The sequence below is a fragment of the Symphalangus syndactylus genome, chromosome 6, assembly GCF_028878055.3.
Source record: "Symphalangus syndactylus isolate Jambi chromosome 6, NHGRI_mSymSyn1-v2.1_pri, whole genome shotgun sequence".
NCBI classification, from domain to species: Eukaryota; Metazoa; Chordata; class Mammalia; order Primates; family Hylobatidae; genus Symphalangus; species Symphalangus syndactylus.
The window spans coordinates 146,706,627-146,731,258 of record NC_072428.2 but is presented as its reverse complement, the minus strand read 5'-3'; the positions used below and the strand labels follow the sequence as shown (position 1 = coordinate 146,731,258).

General features: G+C 39.7%; 1 protein-coding gene and 2 pseudogenes across 1 annotated transcript in view; 1 reads left to right on the top strand and 2 right to left on the bottom strand.

The window, feature by feature from the left end:
- The window catches only part of UBE3C (ubiquitin protein ligase E3C), a 135,582-nt gene that overhangs the window by 61,533 nt on the left and 49,417 nt on the right, over positions 1 to 24,632 (bottom strand). The window contains exons 11-13 of the mRNA XM_055269810.1: positions 8,427 to 8,513; positions 2,381 to 2,538; positions 2,001 to 2,233 (exon numbers count right to left, since the gene is read on the bottom strand). Coding sequence (XP_055125785.1) covers positions 2,001 to 2,233; positions 2,381 to 2,538; positions 8,427 to 8,513 — 478 coding nt within the window. The remainder of the gene's footprint in view (positions 1 to 2,000; positions 2,234 to 2,380; positions 2,539 to 8,426; positions 8,514 to 24,632) is intronic.
- Positions 13,192 to 14,168, top strand: LOC129476925 (UBX domain-containing protein 2B-like; annotated as a pseudogene).
- Positions 18,764 to 24,630, bottom strand: LOC129476926 (ubiquitin-ribosomal protein eS31 fusion protein-like; annotated as a pseudogene).

The window sequence follows — 24,632 nt, the reverse complement described above, 5'->3', positions numbered from 1 at the left end:
CTCGTGATCCACCTGCCTTGGCCTCCCAAAGTGCTGGGATTATAGGCGTGAGTCACCACACCCGGCCTCATCCTAATTCTTAAAAGCTTCAATGATTAATAAAGTAGCAGGGAGTCATTTTGAGGCATAAAAAAATTCTGTACAAACTTTTCATTTAACGCTTAACCAAAACAAAATAAGGCCAGGGTGGAAAATATCTTATATGGCATTATTAAGTTCAGAGATTTCTACATACTAAAGATAAGCCTGTCATGGAAATTATGAAACTCTCAACAGGTGCCATAAAACAGTGAAATTATCTGATATCATACACAACACCTGATATTGCACATCATGGAAAGCTTTATTAACAAAGACCCCAGGGTTTAACCAAATATTGAAAGGAAAATAAATACGCTACCGTTAACACCCACATCCAGGAAAAGCTTATGTATGAATTATAAGTTTTAAATAGGTGAGATTGCTTATTTTTTGACACAGAAAAATTGCAAAATTGTCAATCTTTAAGAAAGGATATAGTAAAGGCTTACCATGTGAACTTTCTAGTTTACTTAGGAATACAGAAAGAGGTAATTAAAATAAATTGTACAATCATATATTACATCAATCTGCCCAAATTATAAATTCAATGATGCATTAGGACTGTATTCGGTGCAATCAAAACATTATCAGTTACTGCTGCTGCTGCTAATGCTCATGCTCCTAAGAGAAATGTGTTGTAAAACCAGGCAGAACGGGCTGGAGAGAGAGACTCTCGTGGACTTGGAGGATGAATAAGCATTCCTTAATTAGCCCATCAGGTTAAGTGCAAGCATTAATGGGCCCTTCCTAAAGTCTAGCTTGACATCTTTCTCCAAACATGGCCAAGAAGAAAGTTCCATTAGCAATATTAATACAAGCTTAGTTGATCATTTTCATTCAATTAACTTCTTTCAATTAAATAGATAGCTTGACAAAAGCAGTGATAAAAGACCCAAAGGGACAGCTGATGACTCGAACTGAACATTAGTGTGCGAGAGGTCGCTGGTATTAAACGGACTGTAAATCCAGCATTCAATTTGGAAAATGCATTTCTTCTGCTCTCACTCCTTTAATGAGCAATTTTAGCTGACTAGATGTGTTTGCCGCAGAAATTTCATGGGAAGTCAAGCACCCTTTTCCTTTTCTTTTTTTCCATCCCAACAGTTACATTCTCACTGGTGGTGGTTTCCTGCCAACATTCCAGCCACAGTAACTCAAAACTTCACTTTCTGGTTAAGAATGAAGATATGTTAAAATAATTTATATACAACTAGCATTAAAAATTAATGACCTATTTTACTTTGTTAATCAATTTTTGAAAGGTTTGAAAAAATAATAAAATCTAAGAAATATTTAGTGAAAAATAAAAACTTTTTAAAAACTGTATTTATATTTCATCATGTCACAGTTAAGTAGTTAGGGCCACATAGAAAAGATGCATGTAACAAGGTTTAAAAACATGGTTTTAAGTGAGGCAAATGTAAATTAAAATGAAAGTAATTTTAGTTAAAATACCTTAATTAATCAAAAGTACTAAAATTACTTTTCTTAATTAAAAAGTTATATAGGCCAGCTGCAGTGGTTCACGCCTATAATCCCAGCACTATGGGAGGCAGAAGCAGGAGGAACCCATGAGGCCAGGAATTTGAGACCAGCCTGGGTAACACAGTGAGACTCTGTCTCTATGAAAAAAACCTAATACATTAGCTGGGTGTGGTGGCACGTGCCAGTAGCCCCAGCTACTCAGGAGGCTGAGGTGAGAGGATTGCTTGATCCCAGGAGTTCAAGGCTGCAGTGGAGTATGATGGTGTCATTGCCCTCCAGCCTGGGAGACACATCAAGTCCATGTATCCAAAAAAAAAAAAGTCTGGCAAATTAAAACGTGCCTGAAACAAACCTGCATTTTTATTCCACTGCAACGAGTCAAGACAAAAATCTGTGTATTTTTCAATGTCAGTAAACAAAAAAATACTCTATACCTTAAATAACTGAATCCATCTTTTCTGTTCCATCTGTATGCATTGTTGCATTTCAGAGCTAGTAGTAACTCCAATACTCTGAAATGCTGTAATATATTCTTCTCGAACTTCTGGCTTGGTTTCTGGATAAGCCAACTTGATGATCCCCAGGCATGCATCTCGAAGACATCGAGACAACATTATCAGCTCTTCTAAAGTAAACGGCATCATTGATGATTGTCTTTGACCTACAACTAAAAAACATAATCCAGTTTTCTATCATTTCTTTTTCCATCTTTTAACACACACTGAAAGACTTAAAAAGCTTAAAACTTTTCTACTGTCTATGAAAACTGATGGGCCAAGTGGCCAGCAGCAAATTGGTTTCTCAAAATCCTTACCTTCTATGGGATCACCGAAGAATTCGTTATCATGTATGGAAATTAGTGAATGACTAAACAAGGAGCTAAAAAGGTAAAACAGTGGGATGATTCGACTAGAATCTTCAAAAGACATAGGAGAACCCCTGGATATCACCTGAAGCAATGGTACCATAGACCTTGAATTAAAGAAAATAAGAAAAAAAAAACAGTCACTTTAAAATTAGTCTTAGTTTGGGAACTAATTAAAACATAACATCAAATAAATATAATCAGGGAAAGTAACATTTGCATTAGGAATTAAACTATTTAAAGGCAAGGTAAAGTCACCATGGCAATGCAGGTTAATAAACAGCATAGATTAATACAAAAAAATAGCATACCAACCCATTAATCTTCACTAAGGTTTGTGCTACCTGTATCAACTGGATAACGAAGTTACTAAGAGTGAGCCAGTCGTTCCCGGGCTAAGGCCCTAAGAAGAGCTCTAATAAGGCCACTATTCAAGACACACATGTAGGCCGGGCGCGGTGGCTCACGCTTGTAATCCCAGCACTTTGGGAGGCCGAGGCGGGCGGATCACGAGGTCAGGAGATCGAGACCACAGTGAAACCCCGTCTCTACTAAAAATACAAAAAATTAGTCGGGCATGGTGGCGGGCGCCTGTAGTCCCAGCTACTCGGAGAGGCTGAGGCAGAAGAATGGCGTGAACCCGGGAGGCGGAGCTTGCAGTGAGCCGAGATCGCGCCACTGCACTCCAGCCTGGGCGACAGAGCAAGACTCCGTCTCAAAAAAAAAAAAAAAAAAAAGACACACATGTACTTTACTCTTATGAGTAGAGTACTCATCCCCCTTCCCTTCTACTCAACATATTTAATAAAGGCAAATCATTCTGGTCTCAGGAAAAATTTATCCAGTGACTTACTTTTGGTAATGTTGAAAGCTATTCAGTATTGAAGCCAAACTGGAACCTTAAGAAACAAAGTTTCCTGTTCTCTACAGTGGCCTTGCTCCCACTGTCCACTTTATTCACCAGCTCCCATCCTGCTCCTGCTTTCACAGCAGCTAAGGTGGTCTTTACTCAGCAGCCTCTTTCACCCATCAAGAGCTATGATATATTAAATTAATTAGCCAGGTGTGGTGATATGTGCCTGTAGTCCTAGTTGCTTAGGAGGCTGAGGCAGGAGAATGGCTTGAGCCCAGGAGGCAGAGGTTGCCATGAGCTGAGATTGTGCCACTGTGCTCCAGCCTGGGGAACAGAGCCAGACTCTTTGTTTCAACAAAAGTTTAAAATATTAAGGAAAAAAAAAAAAAAAAAAAAGGCTGGGTATGGTGGCTCACGCCTGTAATCTCAGCACTTTGGGAGGCTGAGGTGGGTGGATCACAAGGTAAAGAGTTCGAGACCAGCCTGGCCAACATGGTGAAACCCCGTCTCTACTAAAGATACAAAAAATTAGCTGGGCGTGGTGGCACGAGCCTGTAATCCCAGCTACTTGGGAGGCTGAGGCAGGGGAATCACTTGAATCCGAGAGGCAGAGGTTGCAGTGAGCCGAGATCGTGCCATTGCACTCCAGCCTGGGCAACAGGGTGAGACTCCATCTCCAAAATAAATAAATAAATAATTAAAAAAGAGCTATGATATATTAAATTGACTTATTTCACCCAGAACTTCTTTTCTCTCGTTTTTAAGTCTGGTTCCTTGTCTTATGGAACATTTCGCTAACAGGCTCACCTGCAAGCTCTTTCTATAAAGTCCATGGTCCCCTCTACCAAGTCAAATCAATCACAGGTTAACAGACACTGTGAGCAAGATCACTCTCTTATCTCCCCAAATATCCACTTCCACAAAACTACAGGTATATATTAGATGAGATGTAACCAGGAGTCAGGATCTACAAATCATGTATGAAAGCAAAGCAGAAGGTAAGGCCACTTGTTGTAATTAGTGGGGCTGTAAGGAGCTTGGCTGAGCCACCTGGAGCTTTTGAGTCTCCATGGTGCATGGTTCAGGGGAGGGCACTGCCATCATCAACTGCTTTGAGAACAGGAACCCATCTGTGCACCTGAAACTTTGTTCCCACAGAGAAGATACACTATGTCCACGTGCTACACAACCTGAGCATACATGATCCATATTTGTAGTTGTGACACTATGCATTTAGCACTATGCTGAATGGATTCATCAATGAATGAATGCCAGTCTTCCAAAATTTAAACGTTGTAGGGACATTCAAAAAGGGACAAAGCATAATTGTCCTACCTCATTGACAAAGCCAAGATGACACAAAAAGGTTGTTTATATGGAGGATAAAAAAGGCACAGGGCTGCCTTAACTGGACAGGGGTGGCTTCTTTCAACAGCCCTGCCTATGAGAGCTGGAGCCCACTCCTGTGTCTTGATGAGCCTGCTTTCCACTGTTATCCCTGACAAGAATCCTTGTACTTGTACTGTTATCCCTGACAAGAATCATCACCACCAACACATCATCAGTTATGCACACATATTGCAGGATGCATAAAATTCTTATACTGGGTCCAAAAAAAAAAAAAAAAGGGACAGGGCAATTAACCAACAAAAACTTATTTGTCCTCTTCAAACCCCCTGTGAAACAAGCAAGAGGAATGCATCATTTTTACTTTAATGACAAAAACTGGAACTGGCAAGGATACGTGCCAAACGAGACACAGGTCTCTTAGTTCTCTGCTGACCACTCTTTCTGCTATAAACACTGACTCAAATATTCCTCTGAAAACAGATCAATCTCAAAGACTTATGTGCAAATAAAAAGTCTGTAACATACTGTAATGGAAAAGACACTGATTCACACGTAACTCAGGGGAGCTAGGTGAATTACTGACCATCATTGAGACCTGAGGCAATCCCTAACCTCTCTCTAGATCTTGAGAACAAGGGTTTTCAAAATGTGTGCCTGTGGGAACCACTCCTCCTCCTCGTCCAATGTCCCCTACCCTTGCAAAGAGCTTTTATTCTTAAGAACGGATTATTGCTTTAACAGGTTTTCAGAATACTACTGTAGACTGTTTTGAGATTATTTATCAAACAGCCAACACCAGCACCTACTGCCCACATTGAAGAAATCTGGGCAAAGCATCTCTATGCTATGTCGTAGTCAAGGGATGCCTAATGGAAAACAGTACCAGCTGGCTATGGGTTCCTTCATCTTCAAGAAGGAAACTAAACTGGCTGATTTCAATAGCAAGTACTGAAAATGAGGTACATGAATAAAGATGTTATTTGCAAAATGTCTGATGTGCCAAAATTCACTATCCATCTGGAGATTGTTTAAATGTGGTCTGCTAGACTGGGGTGAAGAATAGTGCTTCTCGGTTGGCCCCCAAACCATCTGTACCTCAATCACCTGATGAGCCTGTGAGGTTGCAGTCTCCAGGGTTTCTAACCCAAGTCTTAGGGCAGGACCAGAGAAGCTGAATTTTTTTTTTTTTTTTTTTTTTTTTTGAGACAAAGTTTCCCTCTTGTTACCCAGGCTGGAGTGCAATGGCACAATCTCGTCTCAAGAGAATATGCATTTTAACACGCTCCCCTGATGATACTTCTGCCCACTAAAGCTGTAAGTCCTAGCAATGCAAGCCTTACTGTGAAACTATTTTTGACTTAAATTGAGTGCCAGTTTCAGAACATCAGTTATTTCATCTTAAACTTTATTCCCAGTAGGAAATATGAGACATATACAGATGATGCCTGACTTCCAATGGTTCAGTTTAGGATTCTGCAACTTCAAGATGGTCAAAGGTGATTCCCATTCAGTAGAAAACATACTTCGAGTATCCATAAACCATTGTTTTTAAGCTTTCAGTACAATATTCAATAAATTACATGGACATTCAACACTTTATTATAAAACTGGCCTAGTGTTTTGCCTAGCTGTAGGCTAATGCACGTGTTTTGAGCACGTTTTAGGAAGGCTAGGCTAAGCTGTGAGGCCTCAGTAAGCTAGGTGTCTTGAATGCATTTCAACTTATGATATTTCCAACTTACAATGGGTTTATCAGGACACAGCCCCATTGTACCTCAAGGAGTATCTGTATTGAGAACATATTAATACACTGTCAGTTTCTTAAGGGACTTCATTCTAATAAATTAAACAAGTAAGAAGACATTCAAATTATCAAACTGTCTTTTAATAAGATTTGTAAAACTACCCTATCATAAAATAGTATTAATAATTTAATATAATTAACAATATCCCACTTTTCTTTCACACACCATGACTCCATTTCCTTAGCAAGAGACAAATGCCATAAACAAATAAGCAATTATCAGGCAGAACTATGACAGTGTTTCTGTTGCTAAGCTGGGGCACTTATGGGTAAACGATAATTTCCTGTCCTAATGATTCTCAATCTCCTTCTGCCCAAAACAAACCTGTCACTAATGAAAACCAAGGCTGGCAGAGTCAGAAGTGGCTGAAATGCACCAAAAAACACAACAAAACATACTTAAAATCTTGTATTTTGGTTTGGAAATGAAAGAAAAGAATTTCTCAAGATAGTAAATCATTCTAGGAGTCTTTCGTCTCTGCTTTAGCCACCCACTGTTGATGCAAGATAACTCACTTAAACCTTTATGAGTTTCACCAGTCACAGTGGCAGCAGTAAAACTCCCCTTTCCTCACTTAAGATTCAATTAAAAAAATGAAAAATTTGAAGTAATAATATTGAGAAACTGACATTCCCCTTTCATTAGTATGAACTGTTGTGTCCACATGATTTGAACACCAGTTCCATCATAAAGGGGCTGACTGTGCCTGGCTGAGTGACATATGAATATCTTTTGCTCTACGTATTGCATGAAAAAGCTCAAAATCCAGAAATCTCAACAAGAGTTTTCATTATGACTGCACACAGCAAGTTAGATTGCAGATCAGTGTGTTTATATTTTAGATACACCACCCCAACCCACCAAAAATTCTTCTTCTAACTTCTTTTTCCTAAAATGAAAACAAGACCACTTTCTACACTCTTGCCCTAAAACTGAGATGTGTCTTCCCACCACCGAATGAGCTGGTTCACAGCATGGAGTCAGTAACCGTGACTGCTATTATCACTACTATCACGAGCATGACATGCAGTTGCATCTTGTAAGTTTAGTCTCCAATTAACTGAATTACACGCTTCATCTTTTCCGATTACAGCACAGGGGGATTGGCACAGACTTCTTCTTTTCTTTTTTCTTTTTTTGAGAGCAAGTCTTGCTCTCGCCCAGGCTGGACTGCAGTGGCATGATCTCGACTCACTGCAACCTCCGCCTTCCAGGTTCAAGTGATTCTCCTGCCTCAGCCTCCTGAGTAGCTGGGATTACAGGCATGTGCCACCACGCCCGATTAATTTTTGTACTTTTAGTAGAGATGGGGTTTCACCATGTTGGCCAGGCTGGTTTCGAACTCCTGACCTCAGGTGATCCGCTGGCCTTGGCCTCCCAAAGTGCTGGAATTACAGGCGTAAGCCACCGCGGCTGGCCAGCTTAGACTTCTGGCAGAGGAAAAATTCAACAACAGAGGACTAGGCTAAGTCAGTTTACCGTGAAGGTTTTTAAGTATGAAATTCCTACCTATTACATACTCAATTGAAATATGTATGTCAAAGATGCTATTTTTTAAATTACACGATTCAAATAAGAAAAATCAAATTATTTCAACAAATGTTTAAAAACTTCTACACTGTTCTAATGTTTGCGGCAGTCTTTAATTTACTTCAAATCTGTATTTTCACTGTGAAAAGAAGAGTAAAGTCATATGGAGCAAAGCAATTTCCAAATGTCTGCTTTTTTAAAAAAAAAATGGCTAGGATATTTAAAGGAAACTTACCTTCAGATAAAACCATACTCTCTGTAATATATACAGATAAGTAACTGTTAAGATTGGACGCTGATTTTTCTTTTCGTGCAACTGAGACCATCTGGAACTTACCTTCTAATATGAAATAAGCCCAGTATAAGCAGGACTTAAAACAGGTTCTGGCAACATTTTTGATTAGACTGCCACTTCCTGTGCCCTTGAGCTCAATTTATAAGTCTGTATAATACATACCCTGTGATCATCCGTGTTGACATGGAAGATATTAGAAACCAAAGATGTCTCAGAAACCTGGCATTGAAGGCTAAACTGTAGAGAAGCCTAAAAAGGAATAGGAGAAAAACACAGAACAGTAAAGCAATTACTTATTCAAAACATTTCTTTAAAAAAAAAAAAAAAAAAGCGATACACTGAAGATCAACATACAATTTAGCAAATCTCTGTACTAATACCACAAAAAGCTGCCTCAGACAACCAGCCATTTGATGAGACACCGAGACACGGCTCCCAAAGGTGTCAATCTGCGATGTTACCAAGCTAGGAAAGCCCGCCCTCCCTCCCCTGTGGCTGTGAGACCCACCCCAAAAGATAAAGATACAAGCTGTTTTCATGCACAAGTTGAACCTGCTCCCCCTCTGCTACATATCGTATTAATATATGACAATATCATATATTACTATTGTTATTACTGCTTATACTTTTTTTTTTATTTTTTGAGACAGGGTCTTGCTCTGTTGCCCAGGCTGGAGTGCAGTGCCACAATCTCAGCTCACTGCAACCTCCACCTCCTAGGTTCAAGTGATTCTCCTGCCTCAGCATCCTGAGTATCTGGGATTACAGGTGCCCGCCACCACGCCTGGCTAATTTTTGTATTTTTAGTAGAGATGAGGTTTCACAACGTTGGCCAGGCTGGTCTTGAACTCCTGACCTCAAGTGATCCACCCACCTCAGCATCCCAAAGTGCTGGGATTACAGGCGAGTGCCACTGCACCTGGCCTACTTAACACGTTTAAAATTTGTAAAATATTTAGTGACGGACTCAAGTCACTTTTCTTGAAATACAAAAAATGTGCTGTTAACATCTCAAAAATAAATCTAAAAAAACATATCTTAAAGATTTTTAGGCCAGGCACGCTGGCTCATGCCTGTAATCCCAGCACTTTGGGAGGCCAAGGGAGGCAGATTGCTTCAGCCTAGAAGTTTGAGACCAGCCTGGGCAATGTGGTGAGACCTCATCTCTATGAAAAGTTGGGGGTGGTGGCTGTAGTCCCAGCTACTCATGACGTTGAGGTAGCAGAATCGACAGAGCCCAGGAGTTCGAGGCTGCAGTGAGCCAAGACTGCACCACTACACTCCAGCCTGTGTGACAAAGAGATCCTATCTCAAAACAATAAAAATAAATAAAAATTAAAAACTCTTCCTCTATAATATTAGATTTAAAAAAGATGAACTTTGTGAAGAATGCGTGAGCATTTAAATTAGCTCTGTGTTGTGTACTGCATGTTTGTGACAGGATAAACATTCTAGCCACAATTGTGTAATCAGCTAGCATAAATATTTTTTAAGAGATGAGGTCTCTCAAAATCCAATAAAAAAATCTCATATTTGATCGGTCGAGTAATTTGCTGCACTCAATCCAGAACACCAAATGCACTGTTCCATGTATCGGCACTTTCTGAGTACACCATAGGAATTATGGAGTACTGATTAAAAAAAAACAAATACTAAACTCCATTCTTATTTTAATGTAATGCATTTTGAGATATCCAGATGGCAATAAGGGTACATGACTGAAAAAAGTGAAAGCATGAAAGAGCATGTGAAATTTCCTAGAATCAGGAACCCTTAAGCTAGAAAGAATCTATTAGATCATTCAGCCCAGCCATCTTTCCAATGTCATGTAGGCTAAAAGCAATGTTTGCATAAGAAAATGAAGGGGCAGTGATACATCTGTTCTAAGGTCCTTCCAGCTCAGAAGTATTATGATTTTATGAAAACATGCATGATGTTTATCAGTCACACGCCATGACAAAGTGGGGACACATTCATTCTAGCAAGAGCAGAATCTCAAACGGAGTCTCTAACAAATATTATTGGAAAATATTACTTAATAATAAGTATTTAATATTATTGGAAAAATGAAAAAATGGTAATAATACAAGTTAAAGGAGACCAATTAAGACATGTAACTAAGTATGCTGTCTGTCATTAATGTTCAAGCAAATTTCCACTTAAAATTCACTCTGAAATGTGGCCGGACGTGGTGGATCACGCCTGTAATCCCAGCACTTTGGGAGGCTGAGGTGGGCAGATCACTTGAGGTCAGGAGTTCGAGACCAGACTGGCCAACATGGTGAAACCCCGTCTCTACTAAAAATAGAAAAATTAGCCGGGCGTGGTGGCAGGTGCCTGTAATCCCAGCTATTCAGGAGGCTGAGGCAGGAGAATTGCCTGAACCTGAGAGGCTGAGGTTGCAGTGAGCCGAGATCACACCACTGCACTCCAGCCTGGGCGATAGAGTGAGACTCAGACTCAAAAAAAAAAAAAAAAAATTCACTCTGAAAAAAACCTATACTGTTGAAAAGGGAAGCTGTATTAGAAAACGATAATAGATACCCTATCTCTGAGATATTTAAAATCCTTACCATATGCCTGATAAGAGTGCTAACGTTTTTTCTTGCCTTTGTGGAGTTTTATTTGCTAAGAATACGCAATAGTCATATGGTAAAAAGAATAAGAAAAAAGCTATGAAAAATATGAACTTTCGAAATAATTTGAGAAGGTAGTATTTGCTTATTTTCTCTTCAGTTGAGAAATTGAGTTTTTAAAAAATGTTATTAAAACAAAACAAGGCAAAAGAATGTTAGCCACACGGCATCTTATTTACCCAGAAATCATCAGTTAATACCCTGCTATAAATCCATCCAGACCCTTGTGTGTACACACAGAAACAAAAATGAGTTCTTCCTACAGGTTCTAAGAGTTTGTCACTAAGATTATAATTAACATCTTTCCATGTGAATGTATACATATTTCTGAAATATCATTTTCAGAAATACACATTTAAAATACACATTTTGAAATTTGTATTTCAAGCTAACCTTGACAGAATATTTACTAAATCACTCAATAAGCAATAATAAAACAAACTATTAAACTTTGAAAAATAAATTTCTGCATCGCCAAGTCATTCCTAAGCCAAAAGAACAAAGCTGGAAGCATCACCCTACCTGACTTCAAACTATACTACAAGGCTACAGTAACCAAAACAGCATGGTACTGGTACCACAACAGAGACATAGATCAATGGAACAGAAAAGAGTCCTCAGAAATGATGCCACATATCTACAACTATCTGATCTTTGACAAACCTGACAAAAACAAGAAATGGGGAAAGGATTCCCTATTTAATAAATGGTGCTGGGAAAACTGGCTAGCCATATGTAGAAAGCTGAAACTGGATCCCTTCCTTACACCTTATACAAAAATTAATTCAAGATGGATTAAAGACTTCAATGTTAGACCTAAAACCATTAAAATCCTACAAGAAAACCTAGGCAATACCATTCAGGACATAGGCGTGGGCAAGGACTTCATGTCTAAAACACCAAAAGCAATGGCAACAAAAGCCAAAATTGACAAATGGGATCTAATTAAACTAAAGAGCTTCTGCACAGCAAAAGAAACTACCATCAGAGTGAACAGGCAACCTACAGAATGGGAGAAAATTTTTGCAACCTACTTATCTGACAAAGGGCTAATATCCAGAATCTACAACGAACTCAAACAAATTTACAAGAAAAAAACAAACAACCCCATCAAAAAGTGGGCAAAGGACATGAACAGACACTTCTCAAAAGAAGACATTTATGCAGCCAAAAAACACATGAAGAAATGCTCATCATCACTGGCCATCAGAGAAATGCAAATCAAAACCACAGTGAGATACCATCTCACACCAGTTAGAATGGCGATCATTAAAAAGTCAGGAAACAACAGGTGCTGGAGAGGATGTGGAGAAATAGGAACACTTTTACACTGTTGGTGGGACTGTAAACTAGTTCAACCATTGTGGAAGTCAGTGTGGCGATTCCTCAGGGATCTAGAACTAGAAATACCATTTGACCCAGCCATCCCATTACTGGGTATATACCCAAAGGACTATAAATCATGCTGCTATAAAGACACGTGCACATGTATGTTTATTGCGGCACTATTCACCATAGCAAAGAGTTGGAACCAACCCAAATGTCCAACAACGATAGACTGGATTAAGAAAATGTGGCACATATACACCACGGAATACTATGCAGCCATAAAAAATGATGAGTTCATGTCCTTTGTAGGGACATGGATGAAACTGAAAAACATCATTCTCAGTAAACTATCACAAGGACAAAAAACCAAACACCGCATGTTCTCACTCATAGGTGGGAATTGAACTCATGGACACAGGAAGGGGAACATCACACTCCGGGGACTGTTGTGGGGTGGGGGGAGGGAGGTGGGACAGCATTAGGAGATATACCTAATGCTAAATGACGAGTTAATGGGTGCAGCAAAACAACATGGCACATGGATACATATGTAACAAACCTGCACATTGTGCACATGTACCCTAAAACCTAAAGTATAATAATAAAAATAAATAAATAAAAATAAATAAATAAATTAATTAATTTCTGGGCCAGGTGCTCACACCTGTAATCCTAGCACTTTGGGAGGCCAAGGTGGGTAATCACCTGAGGTCAGGGGTTCGAGACCAGCCTGGTCAACATGGTGAAACCCCGTCTCTACTAAAAATACAAAAATTTGCTAGGTGCGGTGGCGCATGCCTGTAATCCCAGCTGCTCAGGAGGCTGAGGCAGGAGAATCGCTTGAACCTTGGAGGTGGGGGTTGCAGTGAGCCAAGATGGCGCCACTGCACTTCAGCCTGGGTGACAGAACAAGACTCCCTCTCGAAAAACATAAAAAAAAAGACAAACAGAGCCAGCGGAAGATGGCGGAGGGCAGCGGCTCTGAAGTCAGCGAGCAGGAGAGGAGGTCTTCCAGGCTGTGGCCTCCCAGCGCGCAGGATTTGCAGAACTTAATATGAATGTTAAGAACTTGCAAAGAAACTTGAAAACAGCCAAAGGGATGACATATCAAGAAATAAACTGGCCTTGGCTGAATTGTATGAAGATGAAGTGCAGCGCATATCTTCCAAGTCTGATAGACCTAAAGCTGCAATCTTCAAGAGCCCACGGACACCACCTCAACGTCACTTACAGGTGGGGGATACAGATTGGGCAATTCCTTTTGTAAGCGGTCTGAATATACGTATGGAGAAAATCAGCTGCGAGATGTTCAGATTTTGCTTCAACTGTGGAGCGATGGTTTCAGTTTAGATGATGGAGAATTGAGACCTTACAAGGAACCAACAAATGCTCAATTTCTGGAGTTTGTTAGGAGAGGAGAGACTCCCCTGGAGCTTCAGCGCCTTGTTCATGGTGGCCAAGTGAATTTGGATATGGAAGATCATCAGGATCAAGAATACATAAAACCTAGACTGAGGTTCAAGGCTTTCAGTGGAGAAGGGCAAAAACTTGGAAGGCTTACACCTGAAATAGTACACCTTCCTCTCCAGAAGAGGAGGATAAATCAATACTTAACGTGGTTGTTCTTACTGATGATTCAGTGCCAACAACAAAAATTCAAATCAGGTTAGCAAGACGGGAGTCGTTTGATACAAAGATTCAATAGTACACACAGGATCCTGGATGTCCGGAACTTTATTGTACAGTCTCATCCTGAATTTGCAGCTCTTGACTTTATTCTTGTGACTTCATTTCCGAATAAAGAGCTAACAGATGAAAGCCTGACACTGCTAGAAGCAGATATTCTTAACACTGTGTTACTCCATCAACTAAAATAATATTGTTCCTATCCATGCAGTACCACCTGGGAACAGATGATGTGCCATATTAACAAGGACAATACCTCCAGCATTAAAAAAACCCAAATTATTATTATTTATACAGAGAAATTTTGGTTTTATTGTTATTCTGTCTTCCAACCTGAATACAGACAAATTTGGATTAGGAATAGACCTTGAGATAAGTATGTTTGAGTTTTTAGTTGAAGGACTGGCTTATGCTGATAGTTTTTGGATTTGTAGGCAAATCAGTTTGTTACATATTTAGTGTTAATGTTTTGTTTGCAGAAAAAATGAAAACCCCTTTTTGATAAATGCATTTGGTAAAATTTGCACTTAAGTTTCTTGATGCAGCATTGACCAACAGCCATTAAGAAATCTTTTGATCAAATAAGTTGAAAATTTGTCTGTAATACTGAAAAGCGTCTAGTTTGATTTTGAAATGGTTTGATCATACAATAATTATTTCTCCTATTAAGATTTTACACATCCTTTTTACTTACTGATTTAGATATATTACTAGTATCAGAAACTACAGTTTTGCCTTGTATTTTACAGAATTATGACTGTTGTGAACTTAAACAGAAACACATAAAGGTCAGCAATTCTTTTTTGGGAGATGGAGTTTTGCTCTTGTTGCCCAGGCTGGAGTGCAATGGCGTTATCTCTGCTCACCACAACCTCCACCTCCCAGGTTCAAGAGATTCTCCTGCCTCAGCCTCCCAAGTAGCTGGGATTACAGGCATGCACCACCACGCCCACCTCATTTTTGTATTTTTAGTAGAGACGGGGTTTCTCCTTGTTGGTCAGGCTGGTCTCAAACTCCCCATCGCAGGTGATCCACCCACCTCAGCCTCCCAAAGTGTTGGGATTACAGGCGTGAGCCACTGTGCCGGGCCTAAAGGTCAGCAATTCTTAAGAAGATATGATAAACGCAACAACATTTTAAAATCAAGTAATTACAGTTCCTCCCAGAGCTTGCCTTGATCACATTCATTTATTCATTCAACACATTTTTCTAGGAAACTCACTATATACACTCAACACTCTTCTATGTGCTCAACCTAGAATGTCTTCTCCAGAACAAGACTAGTGTAGAAATATAGGAATGTATATTCTGTCAGACAGACTAGATGTAAAGAATTACCAGCATAATTGTGTGTATTTCTGAAGTCAGAAGGTTTTCCTTCTTCCCAGACACCATTTCATCCGTAGTTATCACTTCTGGTTAGTTTTCCATTGCCACCATAACAAGTTACAAAATGTGGCTCAAAATAGCACAAATTTATTATCTTAACAATTCTATAGGTTAGGAGTCCAAACAGGTTTCGTGGTGTTTTTAACATCAGTTTGTTGGCAGCGTTGCATAGGAGAATTATTTCCTTGTCATTCCACCTTCTAGAGGACATCTGCATTCCTTGGCTTGTGGCCTTCCTCTATCTTAAAAACCAGCACTGTTTCATCTCTATGACCTTTGTTATCACATCTCTCTGACACCAGCCTGGAGAGGTTCTCTGCAGGACTCATGATTAAATTAGGCCCATTGCATAATCTGGGCTTACCTCTTCGTCTTGAAATCCATGGTAACCTTAATTACATCTGCAAAATCTCTTTTACCATTTAAGGTTACATACAGGTTTGGAGATTAGGACATTAACATTTCACATGAAACACTATTCTTCTTGCCTACTACAGTGCACCCCCTCCGCCCCCACTCCACCCTGTGTTAAAGATTCCAAACCATACAAATAAATTTACGTCACTCATAGGTGCTCAAGTCACAACCCATTATTACAGCATCGACTCTAAATCCAAAATCTTATCTGAGTCTCACCAACTCAAAAGTCTCAAATCTCACACTAAAGCCATCTAAATTTGGGAGAGGATCTGGGTGTGATTTCTGGGGCATAATTCTCCTCCATCTGTGCACTTGCGAACCTAGAGAGCAAGTTATCTGCTCCCAAGTATGATGGTGTGACAGGCATACAGTAACTACACACATTCCTGTTCAAAAAGCAGAGATTGGGATGAAAAAAGGAGCCATCGGCATCAATCAATTTACAAAACCAGCCAGGCACCCTCCTTTAAGTTTCAAGGCCTGGGAGTAACCTGCAGCTCACGGCTCAGTTCTCTGGGCTTGTGACTGTCTCAGTCATCTTTACTTTTTCACAAAAGGTAGCACATGTTTGCAGCTGAGTATCAGCTCATCAGTTTGTTTCTTCTTTTATATTCTCTAAAGCTTTCTGTTAAAAATGGTGGTGTTTCTGCTGCTATAACATTGTCAAGAAACTTGTGGGTCTCCTACATATGTCATGGGGATTCACTCATTTAGATAGGAGGCTCCTCACATGCCTTTCCTGGAAAATCCTGTCTCTAATTTTGGCTTTTTCTGAAATAGCTGTGAGGATCTATGATTCACACCCTTAATCTCCTCAAAGTGCCTTTTTTGTGACTTGATACTCAGACCTTTTGATGTTTCTGAAGTATTAGCAGAAGATTATACAGCTATACCCTTCATCACTTTCTCTAGAGAAGGCTGTCCTGACAGTGAATCTCTTAGTTTTAGTGGCTTTTGCTTTGAATAGGCCACGAATTTCCCAAATCAAGTCCTGGTTTCTTTATATTTAACAGTTCTTCCCTCAATTTATCTACCTCTGTCCACATTTTACTATAATCAGCAAGAAGACAGCAGGCTGTACCTTCCACAGCTTGCTTGGAAATATCCTCAGCTAATACTGAAGTCACCACTTAAAAATTCTGCTTTACACATAACTGCAGGACACAATTCAGCTTAGCTTTTTGCTACTATGTAACAAGGAACCCTTTCCTCCCGTTTTCCAATAACATATTCCTCATTTTCTACCAACAGTCTATTCATGATGATTTAGATATTCTACAGCAATCGAGGTATTCTCTGCTACACTCCTTTCTTCCTTCAAGGCTTCCCTAGCATTAACATTCCACATTTCTACTAACAGTCCGTTTAAGGTAATTTGGCTTCTTTCTGGCATGCACCTCAGAATTCTTCCAGCCTCGACCTACTGCCCAATTCCAGAGCCACTTTTCCATTTTTAGGTGTTTGTTACAGCAGCATTCCAAGTACCTAGAAAAGTCTTTTATGCTTACTTCTCTGCCAGATGACTTGAATAGTGAATTTGGAATTCGCCTTTCTCCAGGGTCACTGCTTATTTCAAAGAGGTGAATTTACCTGTGCTAGGGTTTTCATACCGGGAGCGCTACCAGAACTACCAGAGGCTGAAAGTGGTGAGCCCACCACTGCAGAGAAGCTTTCTCAGTGCCATAATTTAGAGGAATTCTTCTCAAAATAAGCCCTACTCCTTTTCACTTACTGAAAACAACCTGAATAATGTATAATAGCCAGCCCCATTTCAAAAAGATTACCAGGGGTAAAACAACTTTTTCATGGGTCAAAATCATCTTCCAAAGAAAATGATTTCTTAAAAGAACTGAACACTGTAAATCAAAGGGCACTATCCTGTTTTAGATTAACAAAACAGGAAAAACAACCAAACCTTGTAAAATTATTTGAAATTTTGTTTTTATCAGTTCAGTGCCATTTTTGTATATAATAGTCTTCCAAAATAGAGATTTATATTAGGAGAGAATTAAACATCCAGGAGGGATGAACAGTATTTCATGTGTGCTGTGTAGTGTTTTGCTTCATTGAGAGTCATTTTCATGAATTATTTTTACTACTGCAGTCATCTTAAATTTATAATCATCTCAAAAAAGATGTCACAATGAACAGACAACTATGTGTGAGGTCAGTCATTTTGCATGATGTATGTAATCAAAAAGTTTCAAATGTCTGCTTACTAATAAAGAATGTTTTCACTGAAAAAAAAAAAAAAGACAAATTTCTGAAGGTTATTTAGTTTGGGGTTCTACTTCTAAAATGTAAAGAAGTGATATTCTTCTCCACATAGTGGGACAGATTAAAAATTACTTATTAAGCTTTATTTAGCTGTAACAATCCTAAGAGTTAATCAGTAAACTGGGTCATAAATTCAGGCCAGTTTTCCATGGGGACTCTCTTGAGTCATGAAAGAGAACACAATGGAAAACACTGGCTCCCACACAAGGAGTCAAGGCCACCACAGCATGGCATCCTCTGAGAATTCCCCTCTAAGTCCAGGTGCCACAGGTAAAAGAAACACAGCGAGACACCCAATGATCTAACTCTTATAGCACACAAGCACAAAGGCAATAATTTGTTTTTCTGCTGAAATTTTTCTTTTTAAAAAAAAATCACTGGACACTTCTAATGCCATAAAAAGCAATAAAACAGATATATAATAATTTGCATCAGATAATGCAAGATTCAAAATAAATTCCAAATGTCCTTACTAATAAAAATTTTAAGGTATATTTCATCTGGAGACAAGCTGCTAAAAAATTGTTCTTCACAAACTAGTAGCTAAGAATAGAAGATAAGCTTTAGACACTCAGATGTGTTAACATTCCAGTACTAAAACCATAACCAATTTAAACAGCCAGTCCCCTTCTTACTGGTAACTGATTTTCTTTAATTAAAAGATTTACAGATTCAAAAAATATACTTTCCCTCATGCTACAATTTAAATTAAAATGGGGGAAAGTGGCATTCAGTACCTCAAATGTCTTTGATAATCTTCTCTTTTTTTAAGTTCATGTCTTTTATTAACTCATACACAGTTACTTGTCTTCTGGTTTGTTGAAGCAGTAGTCAGACAACATTTGCCACAATAATGTCTGTCAAAGTGACTTGCCATAAACACTCCAGCACCACATTCATCAGAAGGGCACTCTCGACGAAGGCAGCTCATTTTACCATTCTCATCCACCTTCTAATACTTTAGGACAGCCAGCCGCACCTTCTTTCACTTGTGCTTATTCTTCTTGGGAGTGGGGTAAGACTCCTTCCTTTTCTTAGCACCACCACGAAGTCTCAACACAAGATGAAGAGTAAGCTCCTTTTGAATGTTGTAGTCAGACAGTACATCCATCTTCCGGGTGCTTGCCAGCAAAGATCAGTCTTTGCTGATCACGAGGAATTCCTTCCTTATCCTGGATCTTGGCCTTTACATTTTCTATCACATCCAAGGGTTCAACCTTGAGGGTGATGGTCTTCCCCGTAAGGGTTTTTACGAAAATCTGCATTTTGGTGGCGGCTCCACCGCAGCTGGCGGATCGAAAAGGAAGCCCCTTCTCTTACTATTTCTTAACAAGCTTAAAAGAAAACTTTAAAAACGTGGTAGGGATTTAGAATCACTTTGGTGGAATATGCTTCTTCCAAGTTTACTCATATTTCCCGTGAAACAATTATCATTCACAAGTGTTCTGAAAATTCTTAGAAGATTCAGAACTATGAATTATATTGCTGAAGTTGATGAAGGCAAGTCTATTTTATTTATTTGATGTGTCTAACAACAGCTAGTGGAAATTAGTTTATAATCTATATAGGATTTCAAAATACATTTAATATTAAGATCACTATGTGCTGAAATGCTTAAAAGCTCATCAATGTTATTTGAACTTCATGGAAGAGAATGCAATTTTTAACATGAATCAATAGCTTGTTAATTCTATTGATTATAATGAAAATAACACTGATAATAAAAGCAACTATGAAATTATAGGCAAAATTTACTTCTCTCCAGGTACATCCTCAATATTTTTTCTAAATTATAAAAACTTGTTTACAAACACACGAACGGTATATATATATATATTTAATTCTATATATACAATGAAAAACAAATCTGTATTTTTCTGCATTGAAGTCATCTGTGTATTTTATCCCAAATTATTAAAGTATGAGATATGAAGTTATAAATCTCTCAGAGCTAAGGAGCATTCATCACCACCACATACACCACAGTTCTTAGAAAACACACGGCAAGGAAACGGTTAGAAAACACACGAGGGGCTGGGCGCAGTGACTTGCACCTGCAATCCCAGCACTCTGGGAGGCTGAGGGCTGAGACAAGCAGATTACTTGGGCCCAGGTGTTCGAGACCAGCCTAGGCAACATGGCAAAACCCCCGTTTCTACAAAAACTACAAAAAATTAGCCAGGTGTGGTGGCACACTTATAGTCCCAGCTACTCAAGGGTGCTGAGGTAGGAGGATCACCTGAGCCCGGGAGGCGGAGGTTTCAGTGAGCTGAGATCACGCCACGGCACTCCAGCCTGGGTGACAAAGTGAGACCTTGTTTCAAAAAACAAAAACAAAAACAAAAATAAAGACAAAACCAACAAATACCACACACACACACACACACACACACACACACACACACACACACGCATGCACGCAGAAAAGAAGCACTGCACTTCAAGGCACACCACTGTTCATCTAAATCACAATGATTAATAACACAAGACATAATTAAGCTGCCTCACTGTATTACTTTTTGGTGGAAAAATCAAGCATATGTTGAAATAAAACTAGAGGTGTCTTATGATTTATGTATTTATATGAAACTACGGGCAAATTATAACATCGACCTCTTCGACCCCTAAAACACTATCTTCAAAATTCTGCTTCAAAACTTTTAGATCCATCAATGGGGTAAAAGAGCCAAGCCCATGAGAACATGCCAGCCCAGACATTAACTGGAAGAGACTGGCATAAGCAAAAGGAAAGGGGCATGAAACACCATGCGGGCATAAAAAAGCGCAATGGGATCAAGAAAATGCAAGATATACCTTTTTGCCTCATTTATGGTGGGAGAAAAAGTATTTTGTGCTAGAAATAAAGTTGAGAGGTAAACAAATGCTTGATAACAAGGGGATACTGCACAAATCAATAATCTAAGGAATGTGAATTTTTTCCTAAAAGCAAAGGGAGTCTACACTGTTCAAGAGAATGCAATAATCGGGGTTGTATTTTCCACAAGTCAGGCTGGCAAACCATGACATAGAGAATACAGCTCTCAAGCACCACGGTGGGATTACTGTGCCAAAACCCTGGGCAGCACCGCCCACCAGCACCTTCTATGAGGGTGGGTGGGTTCTAATCTGTGCTGTCCAATAAGGCAGCCCCTGGCCACATGTGGCTACTGGGCACTTGAAATGTGGCTTGGGTAGCCGAGGACCTGTGTTTGTGCTTGTATTTAATTTACTTTAAAACACACATCACTGGTGGCTACGATGCAGGACACTGCAGCTTCAGGTTGCAGGTACAGACAACCAAGTAGATGATGGGCATGTTCACCAAAACAGGGACAGAAAGAGGAGGCTCTTAAGAGGGAGAGACGCTGGACTCAACTTCAGACCCTGGGACGGGACAGAGGAGAGGTCCCCACAGACATCTCCTATTAAGCAGGTACACTTGTGTCTGGAGCTCCAGAAAGTTACTTAAAGACACAAATATGAGTCACTAGAATGTAGCTGAAGCCACTTGTATGAAAGAGATTACCCAGAGGACCAAATAAAGAAATAAAAAACTAAGCCGGGCGCAGTGGTTCACGCCTGTAATCCCAGCACCTTGGAAAGCTGAGGCGGGAGATCACCTGAGGTCAGGAGTTCGAGACCAGCCTGGCCTACATGGTGAAACCCCATCTCTACTAAAAATACAAAAATTAGCTGGCCGTGGTGGTGGGCACCCGTAATCTCAGCTATTCGGGAGCCTGAAGTAGGAGAATCGCTTGAACCCTGGAGGTGGAGGTTGCAGTGAGCCGAGTTCGCACCACTGCACTCCAGCCTGGGCGACAAGGCAAGACTCCATCGCAAACAAACAAACAACCCTAAAAAACTGAATACAAAAAGTAGTTTAGGAAACAGTGAAAAAGAGGGGAAAAAAGAACCCACAAAGAAACTGAGAAGCCCAAGTAAAGGAAAAATCACATGAATATGGTGTCTATGAAAGAAGCGGGTGAAGGAGAGTCAGGAAAAGGAAGGACGAGGAATGTCAAATACACACAAAGGCCAGGAATGCCGTGGGGCTGAGTGGGCACCGCAGGCTTCATCTACATCTAAGTAGGGTCACAAATGCAGTCAATGAAACACTGAAACAGTACCCACTAAAAACCCCACGTACGCCAGATAAAAGCCAAGCACTTTTCTAACAGGCTATCTTTGATAGCCTACTTTCTTATTTTAGTTGTCTGATACTGGAGTACAGCCTTTATTTTTTGCCCCCTTAAAATATAGCCAGTGAATATTTAATCATATTTTAAAATAGTGGATATTAAAAATGTTAAATCCAAATTTCCACGTCCAATGGTAATATATCTAAAATTTCCTCTCAAAAAAGGAGCTGGCAATTCATTTATTACTTAATCAATTTTAAAATATTAAGTCATTCACCTAATCCAAAACTTAAAGTGATATAAAAATAGTTTACTCGGAAGGGCACTTCTGCTCCAGCCCCAGCTTCCTCGGCATATTCAGACACAGGTGTTCACTTTCTTGAGTTTCTTGTATGTGCTTCCAAGTTTCTTTATGCAATATGAATATATATTCTTATTTTTTCCATCCTTCTTACAGGAAAAGCCGGTTCTTCTACATAGTGTCCTGTGTCTTCCCGGTTTTCATGTATGCATCTGTCTCAGAAACCTTTCCACGTCAGGGTACAAAGGTCTCCACATTCATTTGTACACCCTGACAATCAGTGTTAAACAGAAACTAAATGGCAAATCCTAACTCTGAAAATAAAAGGGACTAATATTAATCAGTGAGGGCTTGAGAATGAGTTATCAGCCTGGGAATATACTAATCATCTTTTAAATACTTTCTAAAAAAAATCAAAATTGAAAGCAGTTAAAATCTGTGACAGTTAAAGTAAGCCTATTTGCTCTTTCTAAATACTAGAACCTAATATTAAGCCATAAATAAAATTCCTAGAGTAGCTTCTTAGAGGAAATAGGTGCTGTACTCATAAAATCAAGCCTACACAGAAAGTTCCTTCACCCATTAAACACCTTTTGGAAGCAGTTCTCTAGTAAACCTCAGACCAGGGCAGTGATGCATTTAAATCCAGCAATTACTATCCACAGCAATGGGCTATGTGCTACAATAAAAGCAAGTGTCCTGGTTCAGCTGCTATGATCCTCAGATCTCACATCCTGCTCTCATGCAATTAGCCGGCAAAGAGCTAATGACCTAATCTAGGAGCCACAGTTTCACTGACATCTATTTCCTCCGATGGTAATAAACACCAGTGAGTGAAGATAGCACCTCATTAGTTGGCTACATTAGTGTTTACAAGGCCATTTCAACCGATGGGTTCCTTACTTACAGTTCATTTCAAAGAATGCTTTCTTAACCAACAGAAATCACTCTTTTCACATGATGGGATGGCATTTTATAAAAACAAAGAGAATTCTGTAGGGTAACATGAATTAACGTCAGACCTGCTTACTTACTGACAGCTTTTGCCTATGCAACATCTGTCCCTTGGGTCCTAGCAGAACTACTACATATATTTTACACTGTATCCAGGTGAATACTTTTCTGTTAAATTCTCAAGAAACCACTAACATATCACTCAAATTGGAGGGAAAGAAAACAGTTCAAGATTACTGTCACAATTATCTAAGCACAAATAGGCCATATTTTTAACTTGCAGGTTTTGTTTTGTCTGAACCAAAAGTTTATTTCAAAAGCTGAAAAACAAAAATTTACTTTTAGGGATAAATTGTCAAGGACAATCTAATTAAAAGGGTACTATGAAGGCTAAGTATGGTGGCTCATGTCTGTAATCCCAGCACTTTGGGAGGCCGAGGCGGACAGATCACAAGGTCAGGATATCGAGACCATCCTGGCTAACATGGTGAAACCCTGTCTCTACTAAAAATACAAAAAATTAGCTGGGCGAGGTGGCGGGTGCCTGTAGTCCCAGCTACTCGGGAGGCTGAGGCAGGAGAATGGCGTGAACCCCGGGTTGCGGAGCCTGCAGTGAGCCGAGATTGCGCCACTGCACACCAGCCTGGGCGACAGCGAGACTCCGTCTCAAAAAAAAAAAAAAAAAAAAAAAACAAACACACACACACACAAAAAGCAAAAAATTAGCCAGGTGTGGTGGTGCACGCCTGTGGTCCCAGCTACTCAGAAGGCTGGGGTGAAAGGACTGATTGAGCCCAGGAAGTGAAGGCTGCAGTGAGCTATAATCACACCACTGCACTCTGCGCAACAGAGATGCTGTCTGAAGAAAAAAAAAACAAAAAAAACCCCCACAAAACACGAATACCATGAAAAAAGCCTAAAAAGATATGTAACATAGTGTTTCACTAATGCAGGTATGAGTCCAACCTTTCAAATGGGTGAATCAACTCACGTTCGTAAGGTCCTACAGAAAATATTACAGATAGGGTACTTGAGAGCCTCACAGGCCAGGAAAAGGTCTCAGTATTTGCTGGTTTAGAAAAGAAAAACACAAATTATTTTTTAAGAAATGCTTGGACAGTAGAATATCCTACATCGATCTCTACCAGAAAAGAGCAGGTAGAACTTGAGAGGAGAGCAATTCCCAGGGAGGAAGGTATGTTCTCTGGCTGGCGCGCCCTGGCACCGACGCCCACGG